The sequence below is a fragment of the Polyergus mexicanus genome, unplaced genomic scaffold (assembly GCF_030449975.1).
Source record: "Polyergus mexicanus isolate NDT 795.1 unplaced genomic scaffold, iyPolMexi1.0 SCAF_17, whole genome shotgun sequence".
In the NCBI taxonomy this organism is placed as follows: domain Eukaryota; kingdom Metazoa; phylum Arthropoda; class Insecta; order Hymenoptera; family Formicidae; genus Polyergus; species Polyergus mexicanus.
Window position 1 is genome coordinate 2,254,934 of NW_027223337.1, and position 16,988 is coordinate 2,271,921.

General features: G+C 43.7%; 1 protein-coding gene across 1 annotated transcript; it reads left to right on the plus strand.

Annotated features, from left to right (window-relative positions):
* Window positions 1–852: 852 nt before the first annotated feature.
* LOC138940805 (uncharacterized) lies at window positions 853–1,641 on the plus strand. Its single transcript, XM_070310017.1, has one exon. The coding sequence runs from the start codon at window positions 853–855 to the stop codon at window positions 1,639–1,641; it is 789 nt and encodes a 262-aa protein (XP_070166118.1).
* The last annotated feature ends 15,347 nt before the right edge of the window (window positions 1,642–16,988 follow it).

The window sequence follows — 16,988 nt, forward strand, 5'->3', positions numbered from 1 at the left end:
TCGGCTGGCGTCAAGCGCCCACGCTCCGGCGCATCCTTGCCATCGCCTGGCGCAAAGCGCCTCGACTCAGGCACATCCTCGCCTTCAGTTGGCGCCCAACGCCCACGCTCCGGCGCATCCTCGCCATCGCCTGGCGCTAAGCGTCCCAATTCAGGTGCGTCCTCGCCTACACCGGACGCCAAGCGCCACCGCTCAGGCGCCGTCTCGCCATCGCAAAGCGTCAAACGCTCCGACTCGGGTGCATCATCTACGTTACCTAACGCACCACCACAGAAGCCAAGGAGTGTGCGCATCACCTCCGACACTCCTCTACGACGACTCCCGACGCAACAGCGGAGCCAGGGAGGAACAAAATTGGAGCCTTCGCCAACGACGGGAGGAACGACCGAACGACGACTGGCTTCGCCCATAAACCTTTCGTCGTCCGACGAGAGTCACGGGCGACCCAAAACGCCTCAGCCGAGAGAGCCATCACCCGACGGACGGATTCCGTGGTGGTTGCCTACCGGGATTCTCCCGGCATACCGATCAGTGGAGACCCAAACTGAGGAGCTCCCAGCCACGGGTACACAGGGGACCCAGACTCAAGGGGGCTCAACAGGGTATCGCGATCTTGCGACGCAAACGCGGAAACGGGGAGGCCAACAGCGATACGATCCGATTGACTACTTTTCGCGCCAATACTATCGCATGTAACATCTCACGAAAATATATACAGAATGTTATCTTATAAAAACTATCAGCTTTATTGATAAAAACCTCACGAGTCACTCTCCGTTCCTACCTCCATAGCGATCACTAGATAATAGTAGATACGAAAATAACCTACAAAGTGGTGACCCCGACGTGATAATGGAAGGACAGGAACAGGTCACTCGTTTAGCAATTAAAGCGCCCCCGTTTTGGCCGGAGGAACCTGAGTTATGGTTCGCGCAATTGGAGAGTCAATTTACACTCGGAGGTATCACCCAGGATGCAACGAAATATTCCTACGTGGTGGCTCACTTGGAGACCAGATACGCTCGCGAGATCCGAGATATCGTAACGCAACCGCCGGCTCAAGGAAAATACGAGGCGGTAAAAAAGGCCCTAACACAGCGACTGACCGCCACGCAGGAACAACGTATCCGTCAGCTACTGGAGCACGAAGAACTCGGCGATCGAAAGCCTTCGCAGTTCCTGCGACTCTTACAGACCCTTGCTAACGATAACGTCCCTGAGCAACTCCTACGTACCTTGTGGTTAGGTCGGTTACCGCAACAGGCGCAAGTTATCCTCGCCACCCGAACGGAAGATCGGTTAGAGGAGGTCGCGGAACAAGCCGATAGAATCACAGAAGTGACCAGTCGCATGACTGTTGCTGCTGCCACGGCGACGCAACCATCGATAGAGGCTCAGATCAAAGCGTTGACGCAGCAAGTCGAGATGCTGTCAGCACAAATCCGAGCACGGCACAGTCGCTCAAGGAGCCGAGCTAGGGATCAAGCTCCTAGAGAAAGGTCCGCGAGTCGAGTACCTAAACGAAGAGATGCAAACAACAACGATGGGCAATGCTTCTTCCACCAACGTTTCGGGGCGGAAGCAAAGAAATGCCGTCAACCGTGCACCTACAAGAAGGAAAACACGGGGGGCAGTCGTTGATGGCGGCCAATGACATTGACCCAAGACCGCGCCGCCTCATACTGACCGACAATAAAACGAAAACCCCGTATTTAATAGACACCGGATCCGACGTCTGTGTATATCCTCGAAACCTAGTTAAAGGCGCACTAGGAGCAGATGCGTACCAGTTGTATGCGGCAAACGGATCCGTAATTCGCACGTACGGGCAAATAACGCTAGAACCCGACTTTGATTTAAGGAGAAAGTTCCTGTGGAGGTTCATAATAGCCGAAGTAACTCAACCGATAATCGGCGCCGACTTCCTGTCCTATTTCCATTTGATCCCAGATCTACGAGAGGGACGTTTGATCGACGGAAAAACCGGGTTATCATCGAGGAAGTCTCAAAGTACTGCGATAGGGGAAGGCATCAAGGCAGTCGCGAGCCGGACGAACTATCAGGAGCTCCTTGCCGAATACCCCGAAATATTAAAACCCGTAGGGGTGAAGAAGGAGGTGTCCCATTCGACAAGGCATCATATCCAGACAACACCGGGGCCACCGGAAGGGTGTCGCCCCCGCCGACTCGCGCCTGACAAACTAAAGGCAGCAAAAGCCGAGTTCGAACTGTTGCAACAGGAAGGAGTGATCCAGCCGTCAAAAAGTCCATGGGCCGCGCCCCTACACATGGCGCCCAAGAAGGAGAATTCTTGGCGCCCATGCGGGGATTACCGCAAGCTAAACGCACGAACCATACCAGACCGATATCCGATCCCGCATATAGAGGATTTTACGCAAAATCTGGACGGGAGAAAAATATTTTCGACAATAGATTTGGTAAGAGCGTACAACCAAATCCCGATTCACCCAGAAGACATTCCAAAGACAGCTATTACGACGCCGTTCGGATTATTTGAGTACAAGTATATGCCATTTGGGCTACGAAACGCAGCACAGACTTTCCAGCGTTTCATCAACGAGGTATTGTACGGCTTGGATTTCTGCTACGCCTACATCGATGATATCCTGGTAGCATCCAAGTCAAGGGAAGAGCACGACAGACACCTACGAAAGCTGTTCCAACGGTTGAACGATTACGGGTTAAGGATAAACCCGGCGAAATGTATCTTCGGAGAAGAATATGTCAAATTTCTGGGATATATGGTGACGAAAGAGGGAACAAAGCCCTTACCGGAAAAAGTCCAGGCAATACAGGAATTCCCAAAACCTACAACGGTAAAGCAGATGCGCCAGTTCCTGGGGATGCTAAACTTCTACAGAAGGTTCATCCCCGGAGCAGCTGTGGACCAAGCCAAGTTAAACGACACACTGGCGGGTCCGAAGAAGAAAGGGAAGGCGCCGATCCAGTGGACATTAGAGTTGGAGGAAGCCTTCGAAAGGACCAAGAATAGCCTCTCACGGGCCACCTTATTAGCACATCCAGACCCACGGAGCAAGCTAGCCGTCACTACGGATGCCTCGGACAGTGCTATCGGCGCAGTGGTGTAGAAAAAAAGCGGAGAAGACTGGCAACCGCTGGCGTTTATGAGCAAGAAGCTGAGCCCCGCGCAGAGAAAATACAGTCCCTACGACAGGGAGCTGTTAGCCATCTACCTGGCAATAAAATACTACAGGCATCTATTGGAAGGGCGAGAGTTTACAATCTATACCGACCACAAACCGATAACATACGCCTTTAAACAAGACCCGTTACGAAGCTCACCACGGCAGGCACGGCATCTAGAATTTATAGCACAATTTTCAACGGACATCCAACATATTTCGGGGAAGGAGAATGTGGTGGCAGACGCACTATCAAGGGTAGAAGGCATCCAAGAGGCGATTAACTTCGAAAAGTTAGCGGAATCACAGAAAAGCGACGAGGAATTACAAGTCCTACAGTCGGAGACAGCACTAAAATTAAAAAAGGTACCGATTCCCGGGACAAAGGTTGCCCTCTACTGCGACATAGACGCACAGACTCCACGACCCTTCGTGACACAACCATATCGCAGGCAGGTGTTTCAGTCGTTGTATGGTTTGTTTACACCCAGGGGTAAAAGCTACAGTGAAGCTAATCACGCAGCGTTACGTGTGGCCTGGGGTACAAAAAGATTGCCGGAAGTGGGCACAAGCGTGCTTGCAATGCCAACAAGCGAAAATAACAAGGCATAACAAGGCGCAAATAGGGACTTTCCGAACACCGACACGCAGATTCGAACACATCCACATTGACATCGTGGGGCCAATGCCAACGTCAAAAGGACACAGATACTGCCTGACGTTAATAGATCGATTCTCAAGATGGCCGGAAGCAATACCAGTCCCTGACATAACGGCAGACACCATAGCAAGCAACATCTTCGCCAATTGGATGGCAAGATTCGGAGTCCCAAAATACATAACCACAGACCAGGGGCGGCAGTTCGAAGCCGACCTGTTCAAACGGCTAACACAGCTCACAGGGACAACGCATTATAGGACAACGGCATACCATCCAGCGGCCAACGGCATGATCGAACGATTTCACCGTCAGCTAAAAACTGCCATTAAGTGCCATCAAACGGAGAAATGGGTCGAGATTCTACCCGTAGTACTAATGGGCATTCGTGCTGCTTGGAAAGAAGATCTACAAGCAACAGCAGCCGAAATGATATACGGAGAGCCAATCAAGCTACCCGGGCAATTCCTGCAACAAAACAACGAACTAGAAATAGCAGATGAGCCCGAAGACATGCTAAGGCAGCTCAAAAAGAATCTACAAAACTTAAGACCACAAGAAATAGAAAGACACGGACAAGCAACACCCTTTATCTTCCAAAACATGGAAACAGCATCTCACGCCTTCCTTCGGAGAGAGCTAGTGGGAGGAACCTTGCAGCCGCCGTATGAAGGACCCTTCGAGATAATAAAGAGAAGGGAAAAAGTAATTACTTTGCGTAAAAATGGTAAGGACATTAACGTTTCAATAGACAGAGTGAAACCTGTATACACTCTACAGGAAAACGACGGGGAGGAAAAACGAGAACCCACACGACAAGAACAGCCCGAAAAAGAACGAAAGACGCGGAGCGGACGAACCTCACGCCCACCAGTTCGTTTTCAATTACCATAAACCATAAAACAGCGAAGGGGGTCCTGTGGCGATGAAAATTCAATCGCACTATGGCGAAGAAAATTTAATCGTATAAATACATAAGCGGCCGCACCGATAATACGGGCGCCGCCGCTGCGCGGCGCGCGCCGGGCTAGCTAACTCGGGAGCCGAAAGACGCTCAGGCGGCTACATATACGCCGCGCACAGCTAGTACCGGGCATCTCCGCTAGGCGTCATACGCCGGGTACGCTTTTCCGTAATTAAAAGTCAACCCGCAGGGAAGATAAGCAGGCTCCCCATGGAGTCAAGACGATTATTAATTAGCGCATTTCTCGCTACATTTATCCTTACGACACGGCGCCTAGTCGCCCGAATTACGCCATCAAGGAGATCAAGAGCAGCCAAGACGAAGATCCCGAAGAATATTTCTCCTCTGGAAGGAGAAATCGGCATACGCCAGCGAACCAGGCCGACGCCTCTGCACCTCCTAGCGAGGAGGAATACAGGCACTGCCTCGCCATTGCCTGGCGCTAAGCGCCTCGACTCCGGCGCATCCTCGCCTTCGGCTGGCGTCAAGCGCCCACGCTCCGGCGCATCCTCGCCATCGCCTGGCGCAAAGCGCCTCGACTCAGGCACATCCTCGCCTTCAGCTGGCGCCCAACGCCCACGCTCCGGCGCATCCTCGCCATCGCCTGGCGCTAAGCGTCCCAATTCAGGCGCGTCCTCGCCTACACCGGACGCCAAGCGCCACCGCTCAGGCGCCGTCTCGCCATCGCAAAGCGTCAAACACTCCGACTCGGGTGCATCATCTACGTTACCTAACGCACCACCACAGAAGCCAAGGAGTGTGCGCATCACCTCCGACACTCCTCTACGACGACTCCCGACGCAACAGCGGAGCCAGGGAGGAACAAAATTGGAGCCTTCGCCAACGACGGGAGGAACGACCGAACGACGACTGGCTTCGCCCATAAACCTTTCGTCGTCCGACGAGAGTCACGGGCGACCCAAAACGCCTCAGCCGAGAGAGCCATCACCCGACGGACGGATTCCGTGGTGGTTGCCTACCGGGATTCTCCCGGCATACCGATCAGTGGAGACCCAAACTGAGGAGCTCCCAGCCACGGGTACACAGGGGACCCAGACTCAAGGGGGCTCAACAGGGTATCGCGATCAAGCGACGCAAACGCGGAAACGGGGAGGCCAACAGCGATACGATCCGATTGACTACTTTTCGCGCCAATACTATCGCATGTAACATCTCACGAAAATATATACAGAATGTTATCTTATAAAAACTATCAGCTTTATTGATAAAAACCTCACGAGTCACTCTCCGTTCCTACCTCCATAGCGATCACTAGATAATAGTAGATACGAAAATAACCTACAGATACTTTTATTTGCGCGCTTATCACCCGTCACAAATTCACCATTGAACACTGTATTAATTTTCACATTAAAGTGTTTTTTCAGCACGGTTTGCACGTGTTCGAGCACAATGTCTTTAGCATCCTCGAAAAATTGGCGAGGCTCGATGTGATTATCATTTATAACCGCACCAGTCAATATGCGGCTCTCGAACGCCGTATCGATCTCTCGCCAAATCAATCCGTGTTGCCGCGTGCTGCATCCTGCACACGCGTGTACAAAACGCCTGCGTAACAAGTTCTTCAATCCCTCGAGTCGTACAATTCGGGCAGCGATTGTCGAATCCCGATCGATAATCGTGGACGTTTGATTCGACTTTGCTCTTCCACCGATTCAATATATTCGTCGCATCGTTGCTCCCGCGCAACGTACTCTATCGAATTCACCCTTGCAGATTGCTCGCGCAGAATTCGTTCGGCATTGTTTTCCGCCATATTTCTAATTTTATGCCAAAAATTTTTACTAACAAGATGCGCTTATTGATAGGTCTTGTCTCGGAACTCTTTGCGAAAATACTGACAGGGTATGCCTTTTTACCATGATTTTATATTCTATCTTGATGCCTCTCTCCATCATGTGTATCAACTAAATCTTTATTTCGCGATTTGTCACATACATTTTGACTAATGTCGATTATTGCATTTTTTTTGTCATCTAGAGATGATGTAAAATCCCAGGTACATCGCAAAAGTTTCAAATTACATGCAACTGTCCAATGTTAGTGCAATTTAATCATGAGGATTATCCTTATATTTTAGGATTTTGTCGTGTTTTGACACGCGCGTTTGAAATCTGATATCTATGGGTGATGTCATCGCGAAGCAGTCGCACATCGGCGCTTGAAAATTTTATATTACGTTGCATTTTTGTGCATTCGGCTAAATCTCACATCTGGTGATGATGTCATCGCGAAGCAGCCGTATATCGGCGCTTGAATAGAAAAATTGAAAAAATTTTCGCGTCATCAATAATCCCCACTACATTGCAATTTTGCAACGCTAATACATATTTTAAATAAGTTCAATACGTTCAGTATTGCATCGACCACTTGTGCGAAAGGTTCATATAAAAATGTATCCCACTGAAGTGTTACGTCCTGGCGACTCCACGATTCCTTCCTACCGCAATGTTGCGGCAACGATAATCGATCGGTGATAAAAATAAGTCGTTCAGTAAATAGAGCATCTTGCGCCACGTATTTCTTTAAACATTTAGTCACTTATCAATATCAATATCTATGAGGAACCGTGGGAAAGACGCGAGAGACCGGTGACGAAACCGCGCCAGTCGCCTAAAAATAAATAAAAATCAGTAGATATCCTCGAAATAGAATTTTCCAACGGAAGAATAAATTGATATCAAAAAGATAATAAAATTCCCTCTAAGAAAATATCCGACAAACGTAACTAAATCAATAATGATGAAACTCATGTGACGACATATCCAGTAACGATATTAAGACCCTTTCTAATCAGATCACGTGCGCAAGGGAAATCTAATGCTCAACTGATATCGAGATCACCAATCGACGATCACCACGAGTAAAAATTCGAAAAGTAGGAGAAACACCCCGCCTAACGAGGGCACTGGCATAATTTTTAATTCGTTAGAGACTTGGAAGATTCCCACTCTTAGAAATTAGAATACACCCCTAAAAAAAAGAGATATAAAAAGAGGACCCAAAGGGCCACTCTCAGTCTTACTTAGCACCTGCTTACCACTTCATTTACTTAACACTTGTTTCATTCTGTGCGTGCGTCTTCAGTTAACATAAGTCTCATTAAGTGCCGTGGCACCGCGAAAACTACAAAAAAAAAATTATACCAGTGCACTCATCGCCTGGCTAATCTGGAACCCGGCAATCCGGCACATTAAGAGACTCCACACCTTCACCTACGAACCAAAAAGTAAGTCACATTCGTCCAATTTAATTTACGCTATTAACCCTCGTGAGATATAACGCATTACGTATATTATATTAACGCTGGTTTTCATAGTGAAAACCAGATCCGGCAGTCCAAGCCAAACAGTCATTCGCAGGAGTCGGAGGACTCGAACGTCGGTAAAATGCCGATTCTGCGCTACTCGCAATAACAGTTCAACAACAATATCTGTTAGACCCACTCTTCCCCTCTCGCCTAACTACCCCTCCCCCAGCTACTCCCCAATCTACTTCCCCGAAGTCACCGAACTTCCGCTTTTCCCTCGTTCATTTTCCTCTCTATCTAATGTCCTCCTTAACAATTCACCCCCAACTTCCCCGCACCTTTCAGAGTCGGAATTCGACCAAGCGATAGAAGAGTTTTGCAACGAATTGCCCGACCTGGAAGCCGACTCATCTTACCAAGATTAACCAAACCTAAAAATTCCCCCTTCTCTCTTTCTCCCTCCTTCATACCGCATCCTCTTTCTCACTCTCACACATACACATACATGTTTTAATTTTTTTTTATTATTAAACCTACATTGTATTAACCAGTCAGAACCTAAAATTTAACGGTAGAGACTTTCCCTCGTCATTCTGACTGATGCCCTCCGTACCATTGTAACACCCGCGGAGCGATAAGCTCAACCACACACAATCACTCACACTCACACGATAATGTAAGCACTTCCTACATATATATTATATATCATGTATTCTAACTTTTGTTTTTATAATGAATAAAATTATATTTTTTTTCATTAATTAAACATTTCTTAACCCCTCTCTCGATCCCAGTACGAAGATCGCACTAGGTCCCATCCCGCGTAAAAGGGATTAAATTCCCTGACCGAAAAGGGACCACCGAACGAACGTCTGAATAAGCAGCGTAATAGCGATCCGAACGGTCGTTTACCTGCTTTGCGGACCTATCAGTTCGTTCGACCCGATTCCGAACGCCACGAGACGTTTAACTTCGGGAAAATGAAAGATAGTTGTTGCGCCCTTCCGTCGACTCATCCTTCCTCGAGTCTGGACGTAACAGAAGGAAGCCGCATGAATTATTACGTTCCGATTCAAGATGCTGATGAAACTTCACCGTGTAAGAAGAAGAAATGTTACAAGTAAGTTTGGTTAACTTGAAGAATTTTTATACTTTTTAAATATGTTTTTACACCTTTTAAATATTTATATATATAATATTGTTTTTACTCCCTAGCATTTCATCCGAGCCTCGTCGCGCGGTTCGTATACTCGGAAGACGATACGCCTTAACCCCGACGTCGTACAAATATTTGGACATTGGAATAAACGTTGGAGCTGTATCTTGCGTGGAATTGGTTCTCGGCGATAATCGGGGCAATCAAATAATATTGCCTTTTGAAACGTGGAAATCGCTAATGCAGAAACGTACGGACATTGAACGGCTTCTACAATTGACTGAAATCCCATTGCGGATTCGAGATTTGACATTCGAAGTGGTTAAAATATCTGATTCGAATATTATAAAAATAGGATTGTCCAATAATTCTTTTTATATGAAACCGCCAACTCTATTCTATTTATTCGATTTTGAAAAATGTATAGATCACATGTATTACTGGTTATGCGAAAATACGCATATTGTAAATGAAAAATTCAAACAATCTGTAACTGTTTTACAACAGAATAATATCGCTAATGTATGCGACGCTGCAAAAACGATACATGAAAGTGATATGTTTAACAGCGAATCGCTCATAGATTGCGAGTTATTGACATGTGCAGTAAATGATATTCTTCACGAGGCTTGTAATAAATAAGTTATTTTACTAATTATCTGTGAATTTAATTATTTATCCCATCCTTTATGTATGAATAAAAACTATGTAATAGATATATGCACAGTCTGCAAAATTTAACTTGCGAACGCTATGTCTCTCTCAAGTGCATGCGCGGACGCTATCTCTCTCTCTTTCTCTCTCAAGTGCATGCGGACACTATCCCTCTCTTACACATTACGAACGCCTCGCGCTATCTCTCTTACACCTACTCGCCACATCGTACCTTAGCGTTCCCACTTCCCCGCGGACCCTTCGCCTATCAGTTAGGCTAGGTTAGCGGATCCCTCGCCTATCGGTTAGGTTAGGTTAGGTTAGCGGGTCCCTCGCCTATCGGTTAGGACGCGTTCCCCCTCTCCCCTCTCTGCGGACCTCGCGCCAACCGTTCCGCCGCCGTCCCCCTCCCTGCGTGACGTCATATCCCCCCCTCCCGCGTGACGTCATAACCTCCCCGTGACGTCACATCCCCCGCGCCGGTTTCCCCTCGCCCCTCACCCCCCCCCCTCAGACAACCTGTGTTAGAACCCGCATAGTATCACTACTATCGTGCGACCGCGTTGCACATAAAGCGGGTTAACACGGTAAAAGTCGCACTCTCGCGATAGTTGGTGTATGGTTGACAATAAATACACAAAATTATACATCAAGTTATTTATTTTAGCGAACTGTGTATGATCCACATTTAACTGTAATTTCTTCACTTTTCGTTAATAATTTATAATAATAATCTACATGAAATTAACAATATCGTGCAAAATTTTTATTTAATAAGCTTATCGTCTTATAAGAATATACAATATCAAACATTGTATAAGAAGAAGAAGACCTTTCTAGTCTTAAATTTTTACTATAAAGAAGAGGAGTTGATCCATGAAATTAAATTTCGTATATATGGTAGATGAATAATGGTAGTCGGCGACCTCGTCGTCAATTTAAATCACACGGGTAACTTCATGCAATCGACTGGCCATCGTATTAAGAAAAAGGATGACATTCGAATGCACGGCGTCGCGCAGCACTTTAAATTAGCATAAGATTATGAAAATACGCATCTTCGCAGGCACGCCAATTCTGGCGGCGAGGCCGCCTTAGTAACACACTTTGTTTCGCGCTGCGAATTAACATTCGTCCGTCAACTTCCCGGTCGCGCTACTTGCCATGGATCAATTATGCATTCTATTTCGCAGCCTTGCAGTCTGCGAAAGATTCACGGGGACAAAATTGCGTCATTGGTGATGAATAAAAAGAGAACGACGAGATGGAGGCAACTAAAACCTTGAGAAGATTAAAATTTTCAAGATACCCTCTCGAAATAATTTTATTGAGACATACATTTGTTAATTAATTTTTTATAGGCAGGTATCCGTTGCGTAATATGTTCCCCTTGATATCTAAAAGTTCTGAAAAGTTATCCGCTTCCAATATCAAAAGTTATAAATAGTCATTATTATTCGCCCGTGCTAAAAATATTAAATACAGTTTATCCATGGAAAGAAAAGCGAAGCACAGTGTTTCATCCTATTCTTAGAACTGTAGACTGGATTTGCTTATCGAGAAACCTCTCCAAACGACTGTTAAGTTAGCCGACCCATTGAATGACGACAATCACTTTGATATTTAGCTCGTCGATTAACGCTGTACCGCGAAATAAGAATATCAATGAGCAGCTTTATATTCATCGTTTGATTTCTGCACTGGTTATGGAAACATTGATAACGGTGCCTGTACTCATGGTATTCGCGGTTGTCTCATCATTGAGAAAAAGGGTGTTTTTCGGACACGCGATCACCACATTTTCAGATGAGCAGTTTCTTTTAAATGTTAAAGCAAAACGTATATTCGAGGATAATTTTACGGGATGTGTCATGAATATCCTATCACATTCTGCGAATTACATTACTATTGGATAAATTATACGCCAGTTCGCTTTAATTTAGTCTCATACAAAGATTCCATTAAATACAACATAGTGTGTCCTACGACCGATAACGCGATAAAATATGTATACAAAATGTATCTTAATACATCCATATCTTTCGAAGAGATTATACAATGCATATATGTATACAGGGTGATTCAAAACAACCTTCTGTCCTTACAATGTCATATACTTGACACTATTCTAAGACGATTTTTCCTTTGCCAAAATTTTTTCCGAGGCATAGTTTTTAAATTATAAGCCAAAATAGTTAACGTATTACGGGCTGCGTACGCAAGGCAGGCAGGGGCGGCGTAACTCACCGTTCGATGCTGGTGATTACGTAAGGCGCTTGCTGCGATCAATTGTTTGCTATATACGATGGAGTGTATGTGTGAGAGAGAACGTATAGCATATACACATACATACATATTCTCTCTCTCTCTCTCTCTCTCTCTCTCTCTCTCTCTCTCTCTCACACACACCCATCGCATGTAGCAAACCGCTGATCGCATACACGCACTCTCTTTCTCTCTCTCTCTGTTTTTCTCTTTTACATTCATCGCGTATAGCAAACAGCTGATCGCACACACGCACTTTTTTTCTCTCTCTCTCTCTCTCTCTCACTGATTCTTACCTTTTATGTAGTAATTCGTTGCCCTCATACAACTCAATAAGTAATACTTCCGTGTAACACAACGAGTAACTAGCAAACTTTTTTTCACTCACAAATTGTATCACTTATCGAACTTTTACGAATTACTCCGCGCACTTTATCGATAAATTGAATTTAATAACGATTATAACGGTTAATCACAATCTACCGATTACTACCGATTAATTATTAAAATAACTCGAAGAAAGAAACGCGTTGTTCGATGCGAAGATTGTGCGACGACAATAAGTAAGTTATGTCGGTACTAGCGTTGCCGGCTGCCAGCTGCCGAACGACTGAATGTATTACATTACGCGTGATTGACGCAGACGCTATCATGTGTTCTGTGATCGGCTAAAGCCTCTGACATTGTAAATTTGATAGGTTCGAAAACATGAAACTATAAAATATGAAAATATAATGACATCGTCGAAAGTATTATAACATCGTTTTTTTAAATAAATTCAGTTTATTGATAAAGTGTGTGGATTAATTCGTAAAAGTTTGATAAGCGGTACAATTTGTGAGTGAAAAAAAGTTTGATAGTTACTCGTTATATTACACGGAAATATTATTCATTGAGTCGTATGAGGGCAACGAATCTCTACATACAAGGTAAGAGTTAGTGAATGAGTGAGTGAGTGAAAGAGAGAGAGAGAGAGAGAGAGAGAGAGAGAGAGAGAGAGAGAGAATGTCTATGTGTGTGTATGCGCGTATACATTCTCTCTCACACACACACCCCATCGCATGTAGCAAATAGTTGATCGCAGCGAGCGCCTCATGTAATCACCAGCATAGGATGGTGAGTTGCGCCGTTTCTGCCTACCTCGCGTACGCGGTCCGTAATTCGTTAACTATTTTGGGTCATAATTTAAAAACTAAGCCTCGGAAAAAATTTTGGCAAAGGAAAAATCGTTTTAGAATTGAGTCAAGTATATGACATTGTAAGGACAGAAGGTTGTTTTGAATCACCCTGTATATACGAAAAGTCCTTTTCTGACGCGAGGCATTGTTATAGCATGATATTAAAAACAAAACCCCAGAAAATGCGCGTCGCGCCTGATATTGTCTATGAATGTTGCATGGCGTTCGCGTTGTGTAAATATGTTATATCCACGTTGCTACTTGCATTCGCCATCTTGAATTATGCATTTAACTCGTCCTCTCTATCTGGCGGATAAATATCCATCACCGCCGCGGCTTAGATATTCCATCGGGATATGCTGCCGGTGCATTATACGTTGAAAAATGATTTATCGTCCGAGTGTCCGGCGTTCCACATAATATCTATAAAAGTGCCATGAAATATCGCGAGTAACTCGCGCAAAAAGGCTCTCGCCTTTTTCAACATCATCATTTTTTCGCATTATCCGTTTCATCGCAGATCGGTCTACCAAATGCTATTTTCTCTTTTGGATCCTGGGAAAACGCGTGTTCTCTTGCGTGCGAGAGAGCTAAAATTTGCGCGATGGTTGATCGCGCAATTTACCCCCTTCTTCCGACCCGAATATATTTCAAGCCGGATCAATTAAAACAAATTATTTCTTAAAAACATGAGTCGAATAGCTTCATGTTAATCTTGGTATTTAAATTGAAATAAACGAAAAAAGAAAAGATTTTAAGATTTTACTGAAAACATTTGATATATTAAAATCTTTGAAAATATTTGGTCCAATTAATAGAGACTTCAATAATGTGGACATTTTCTTATATTATTTAAATATAAATATGTATAAATCAATGAAAGTAAATGGTAAGAAAATAATAAACTTTTTATTTTAATAAAAATCCGTTTTACCGACTGACCCAGATAAGCGACACCGAAACACGCCTACTTACTTAATTACCCTACCCCGTTTTTCTTCATCGCGTGCAAGCGATCGTTCCAAACTTAATTTGAATCGGGTTATGCGCACAAGCATCACAAACGATACGCCGGCAAAACGCAGATAATGAGTTTCGGCTTTTTACACGCTCTTTATGTCGTCCGTCTAGCTCCATGCTCGATTGCAAACTGCAAACCCAGGGGGACAAAACGAAGGACGATGAGAAATCGAGAAAATGATCGGGTACATCATTTCTGTACGAGACAACTTCTAGGGATTGACGAGAGGGCTCAGCACGCGGGCATGTGAGAATTAACCAGCACTTGCATTGTAATACGCGTCGGGTAATCACTATGATCGCAATAGGCATGGCAAATTCTCGGATTTAATAGTCCGGGTTGTGCCCAAAAGCCTGCGCGCGTCGCCTCGGGTACAGTACCTATCAACGCGCGCGAGCGCGTATCTCCGTGTATTCCGTCGATCGGAGTCACTAACGGAAAGAGAGAAAAAGACAGAGGAGCGTTTTTATCGTTTCGGCGAGTCGTAATTTTTGCGGGTGTGCGCATTTACCCTCGTATAAGCGGCCCTTTAAGAAAAGCGAATGTGTAATAAGCTGTCGCGCGCGTTTGTGTGAGAATCACGGCCCTCGCGCGGCCTCTACTTTCTCGACCAGTCGACGTCCGCCGTGAATTCCTCGGCGACCTTCGGTCACGCGTGTAGACTAGCGCGGGATGCGCGACGCACGCGAGAAAATTTATGTCCGCACGTGCGGTGTGTATGACCTCGCGTTTTAGAGCGCACATTGCAACTGCGAAAAAATGATGCTGTGCGCGATGCACTCAAAAATGCATCCAAATCATTCCACGTTCTATTTCCCGAATAATCGAGTACTGTAAAGTCGATGAAAATTTCAATTATATTGAAGAAAGAGATTGCGAATTGTTTTTGGGGATATCTTACACACGTTCATTTTTTATATACAGGATGTCCTAGACTACCCGTACACCTCTTTTCTTTCAAAAACTAAGCATTTTAGAACAAAACGTTTCGAACAAAAATTTATAGTTCTGAGGGGAACAGAAGATGGTGTCATTGGTTTGACCTTGGATGGCATCGTTAAGGTCAAGTCAAGGACATATTTAATTTCTTAAATAGAACCCCCTATTTTTTATTACATATTCTTATAATTTATCTCGAGAGCTTTCCAAAACACTATAACAAAGTACTTTTTCATTAAGTACTTTTTGAGTTATTTTATATTTTAATCTGACATATTTTGATATAAAACATTAAATATCTTGTAAAATATTTAGTTTTCGATAATCTTACCATAATACATTTATGTACAGAATATCGAGACAAATCAATTAGTGCAAAAAAAATAATTGTTTAAAAAAATACATTGTAAATAATTTTCTTAAAAACAATTATTTTTTTATACTAATTGATTTGTCTCATTATTCTGTACATAAAAGTATTACGGTAAGATTATCGAAAATTAAATATTTTACAAGGTATTTAATTTTTTATATCAAAATATGTCAGATTAAAATACAAAATAACTCAAAAAGTACTTAATAAAAGATACTTTGTTATAGTGTTTTGGAAAGCTCTCAACATAAGCTATAAGAATATGCAATAAAACATAGGGGTTCCATTTAAGGAATTAAAGTCGTCCTTGACTTGACCTTAACGATGCCATCCAAGGTTAAACCAATGACACCATCTTATGTTCCTCTCAAAACCATACAATTTTTGTTCAAAACGTTTTTCTCTAAAATGCTTAGTTTTTTAAAGAAAAGGGGTGTACGGGTGGTCTAGGACACCCTGTATATATAAAAGTTTGTGACGATTATATCAAATATATATTAATTTAATTAAATATAGTTATCTAAAAAATATAAATAATAAATAATTATTTGTAATAAAATGATTGATTTGATTCTATTCTTATATACCGAAAAAAAATAAATTTTATTTATTTTTTATATTTAAATCTAAAAAATCGTAGAACATTAATAAAAGCATATGCCTTCTTCCTCAGTTATCCCTTAAATCGTCTTGGAATAATCGCTGGAAACGTCGAGCGACGGTGCTTGTTAAATAATGACCGATTCCGAGGGTTGTGACCTCGAAGAGCTCTAGCGCGAGCGAGAAAGTTGAATCGTCGAAGATTGCGCAATAAAATGATACGATTAAATTGCTCGTGTATCATTATCGTGCGCACTTTGCTAATAGTAAACAGGAAGATAAGGCTACGCCGTCGGAGAGATAAGTTGACATTACGGGGGCCTCTCTCTAGCTGCGTGCACATAAATTATATGTAATATAATAAAATCGGCGGAGTTAAGTGTGAAGGTTAAGCGCTCGATCCATCCTTCGATACTGCGATCGATTGAGAAACGAACATCCCTACATGGAACATTTCCAGATAGAATATAACCAATTATTTAATTGGTTGCCCATCCATTATCACACCAATGATCCTTAAAATCGTCGAGAATAAATACAATAATTATAGTAATAAATACAATAATTGTAATAAATACAATAATTATAGTAATATAATTATTACTAAAGTTAAAGCCAGCGATTATTCATTGTTGCACTATTTTATTTCTCTTAATATTTTATTAATAAACTTAGGGAGAAATAAAATATGTATATTCACACTTGAATTATCTTTTTAAGTAACTTTAAGCAGCGAAATCACGTT

Excerpts from the sequence above, each read along its gene's own strand:
- LOC138940805 (XM_070310017.1), top strand. The coding sequence starts at position 853 with ATGGAAGGACAGGAACAGGTCACTCGTTTAGCAATTAAAGCGCCCCCG.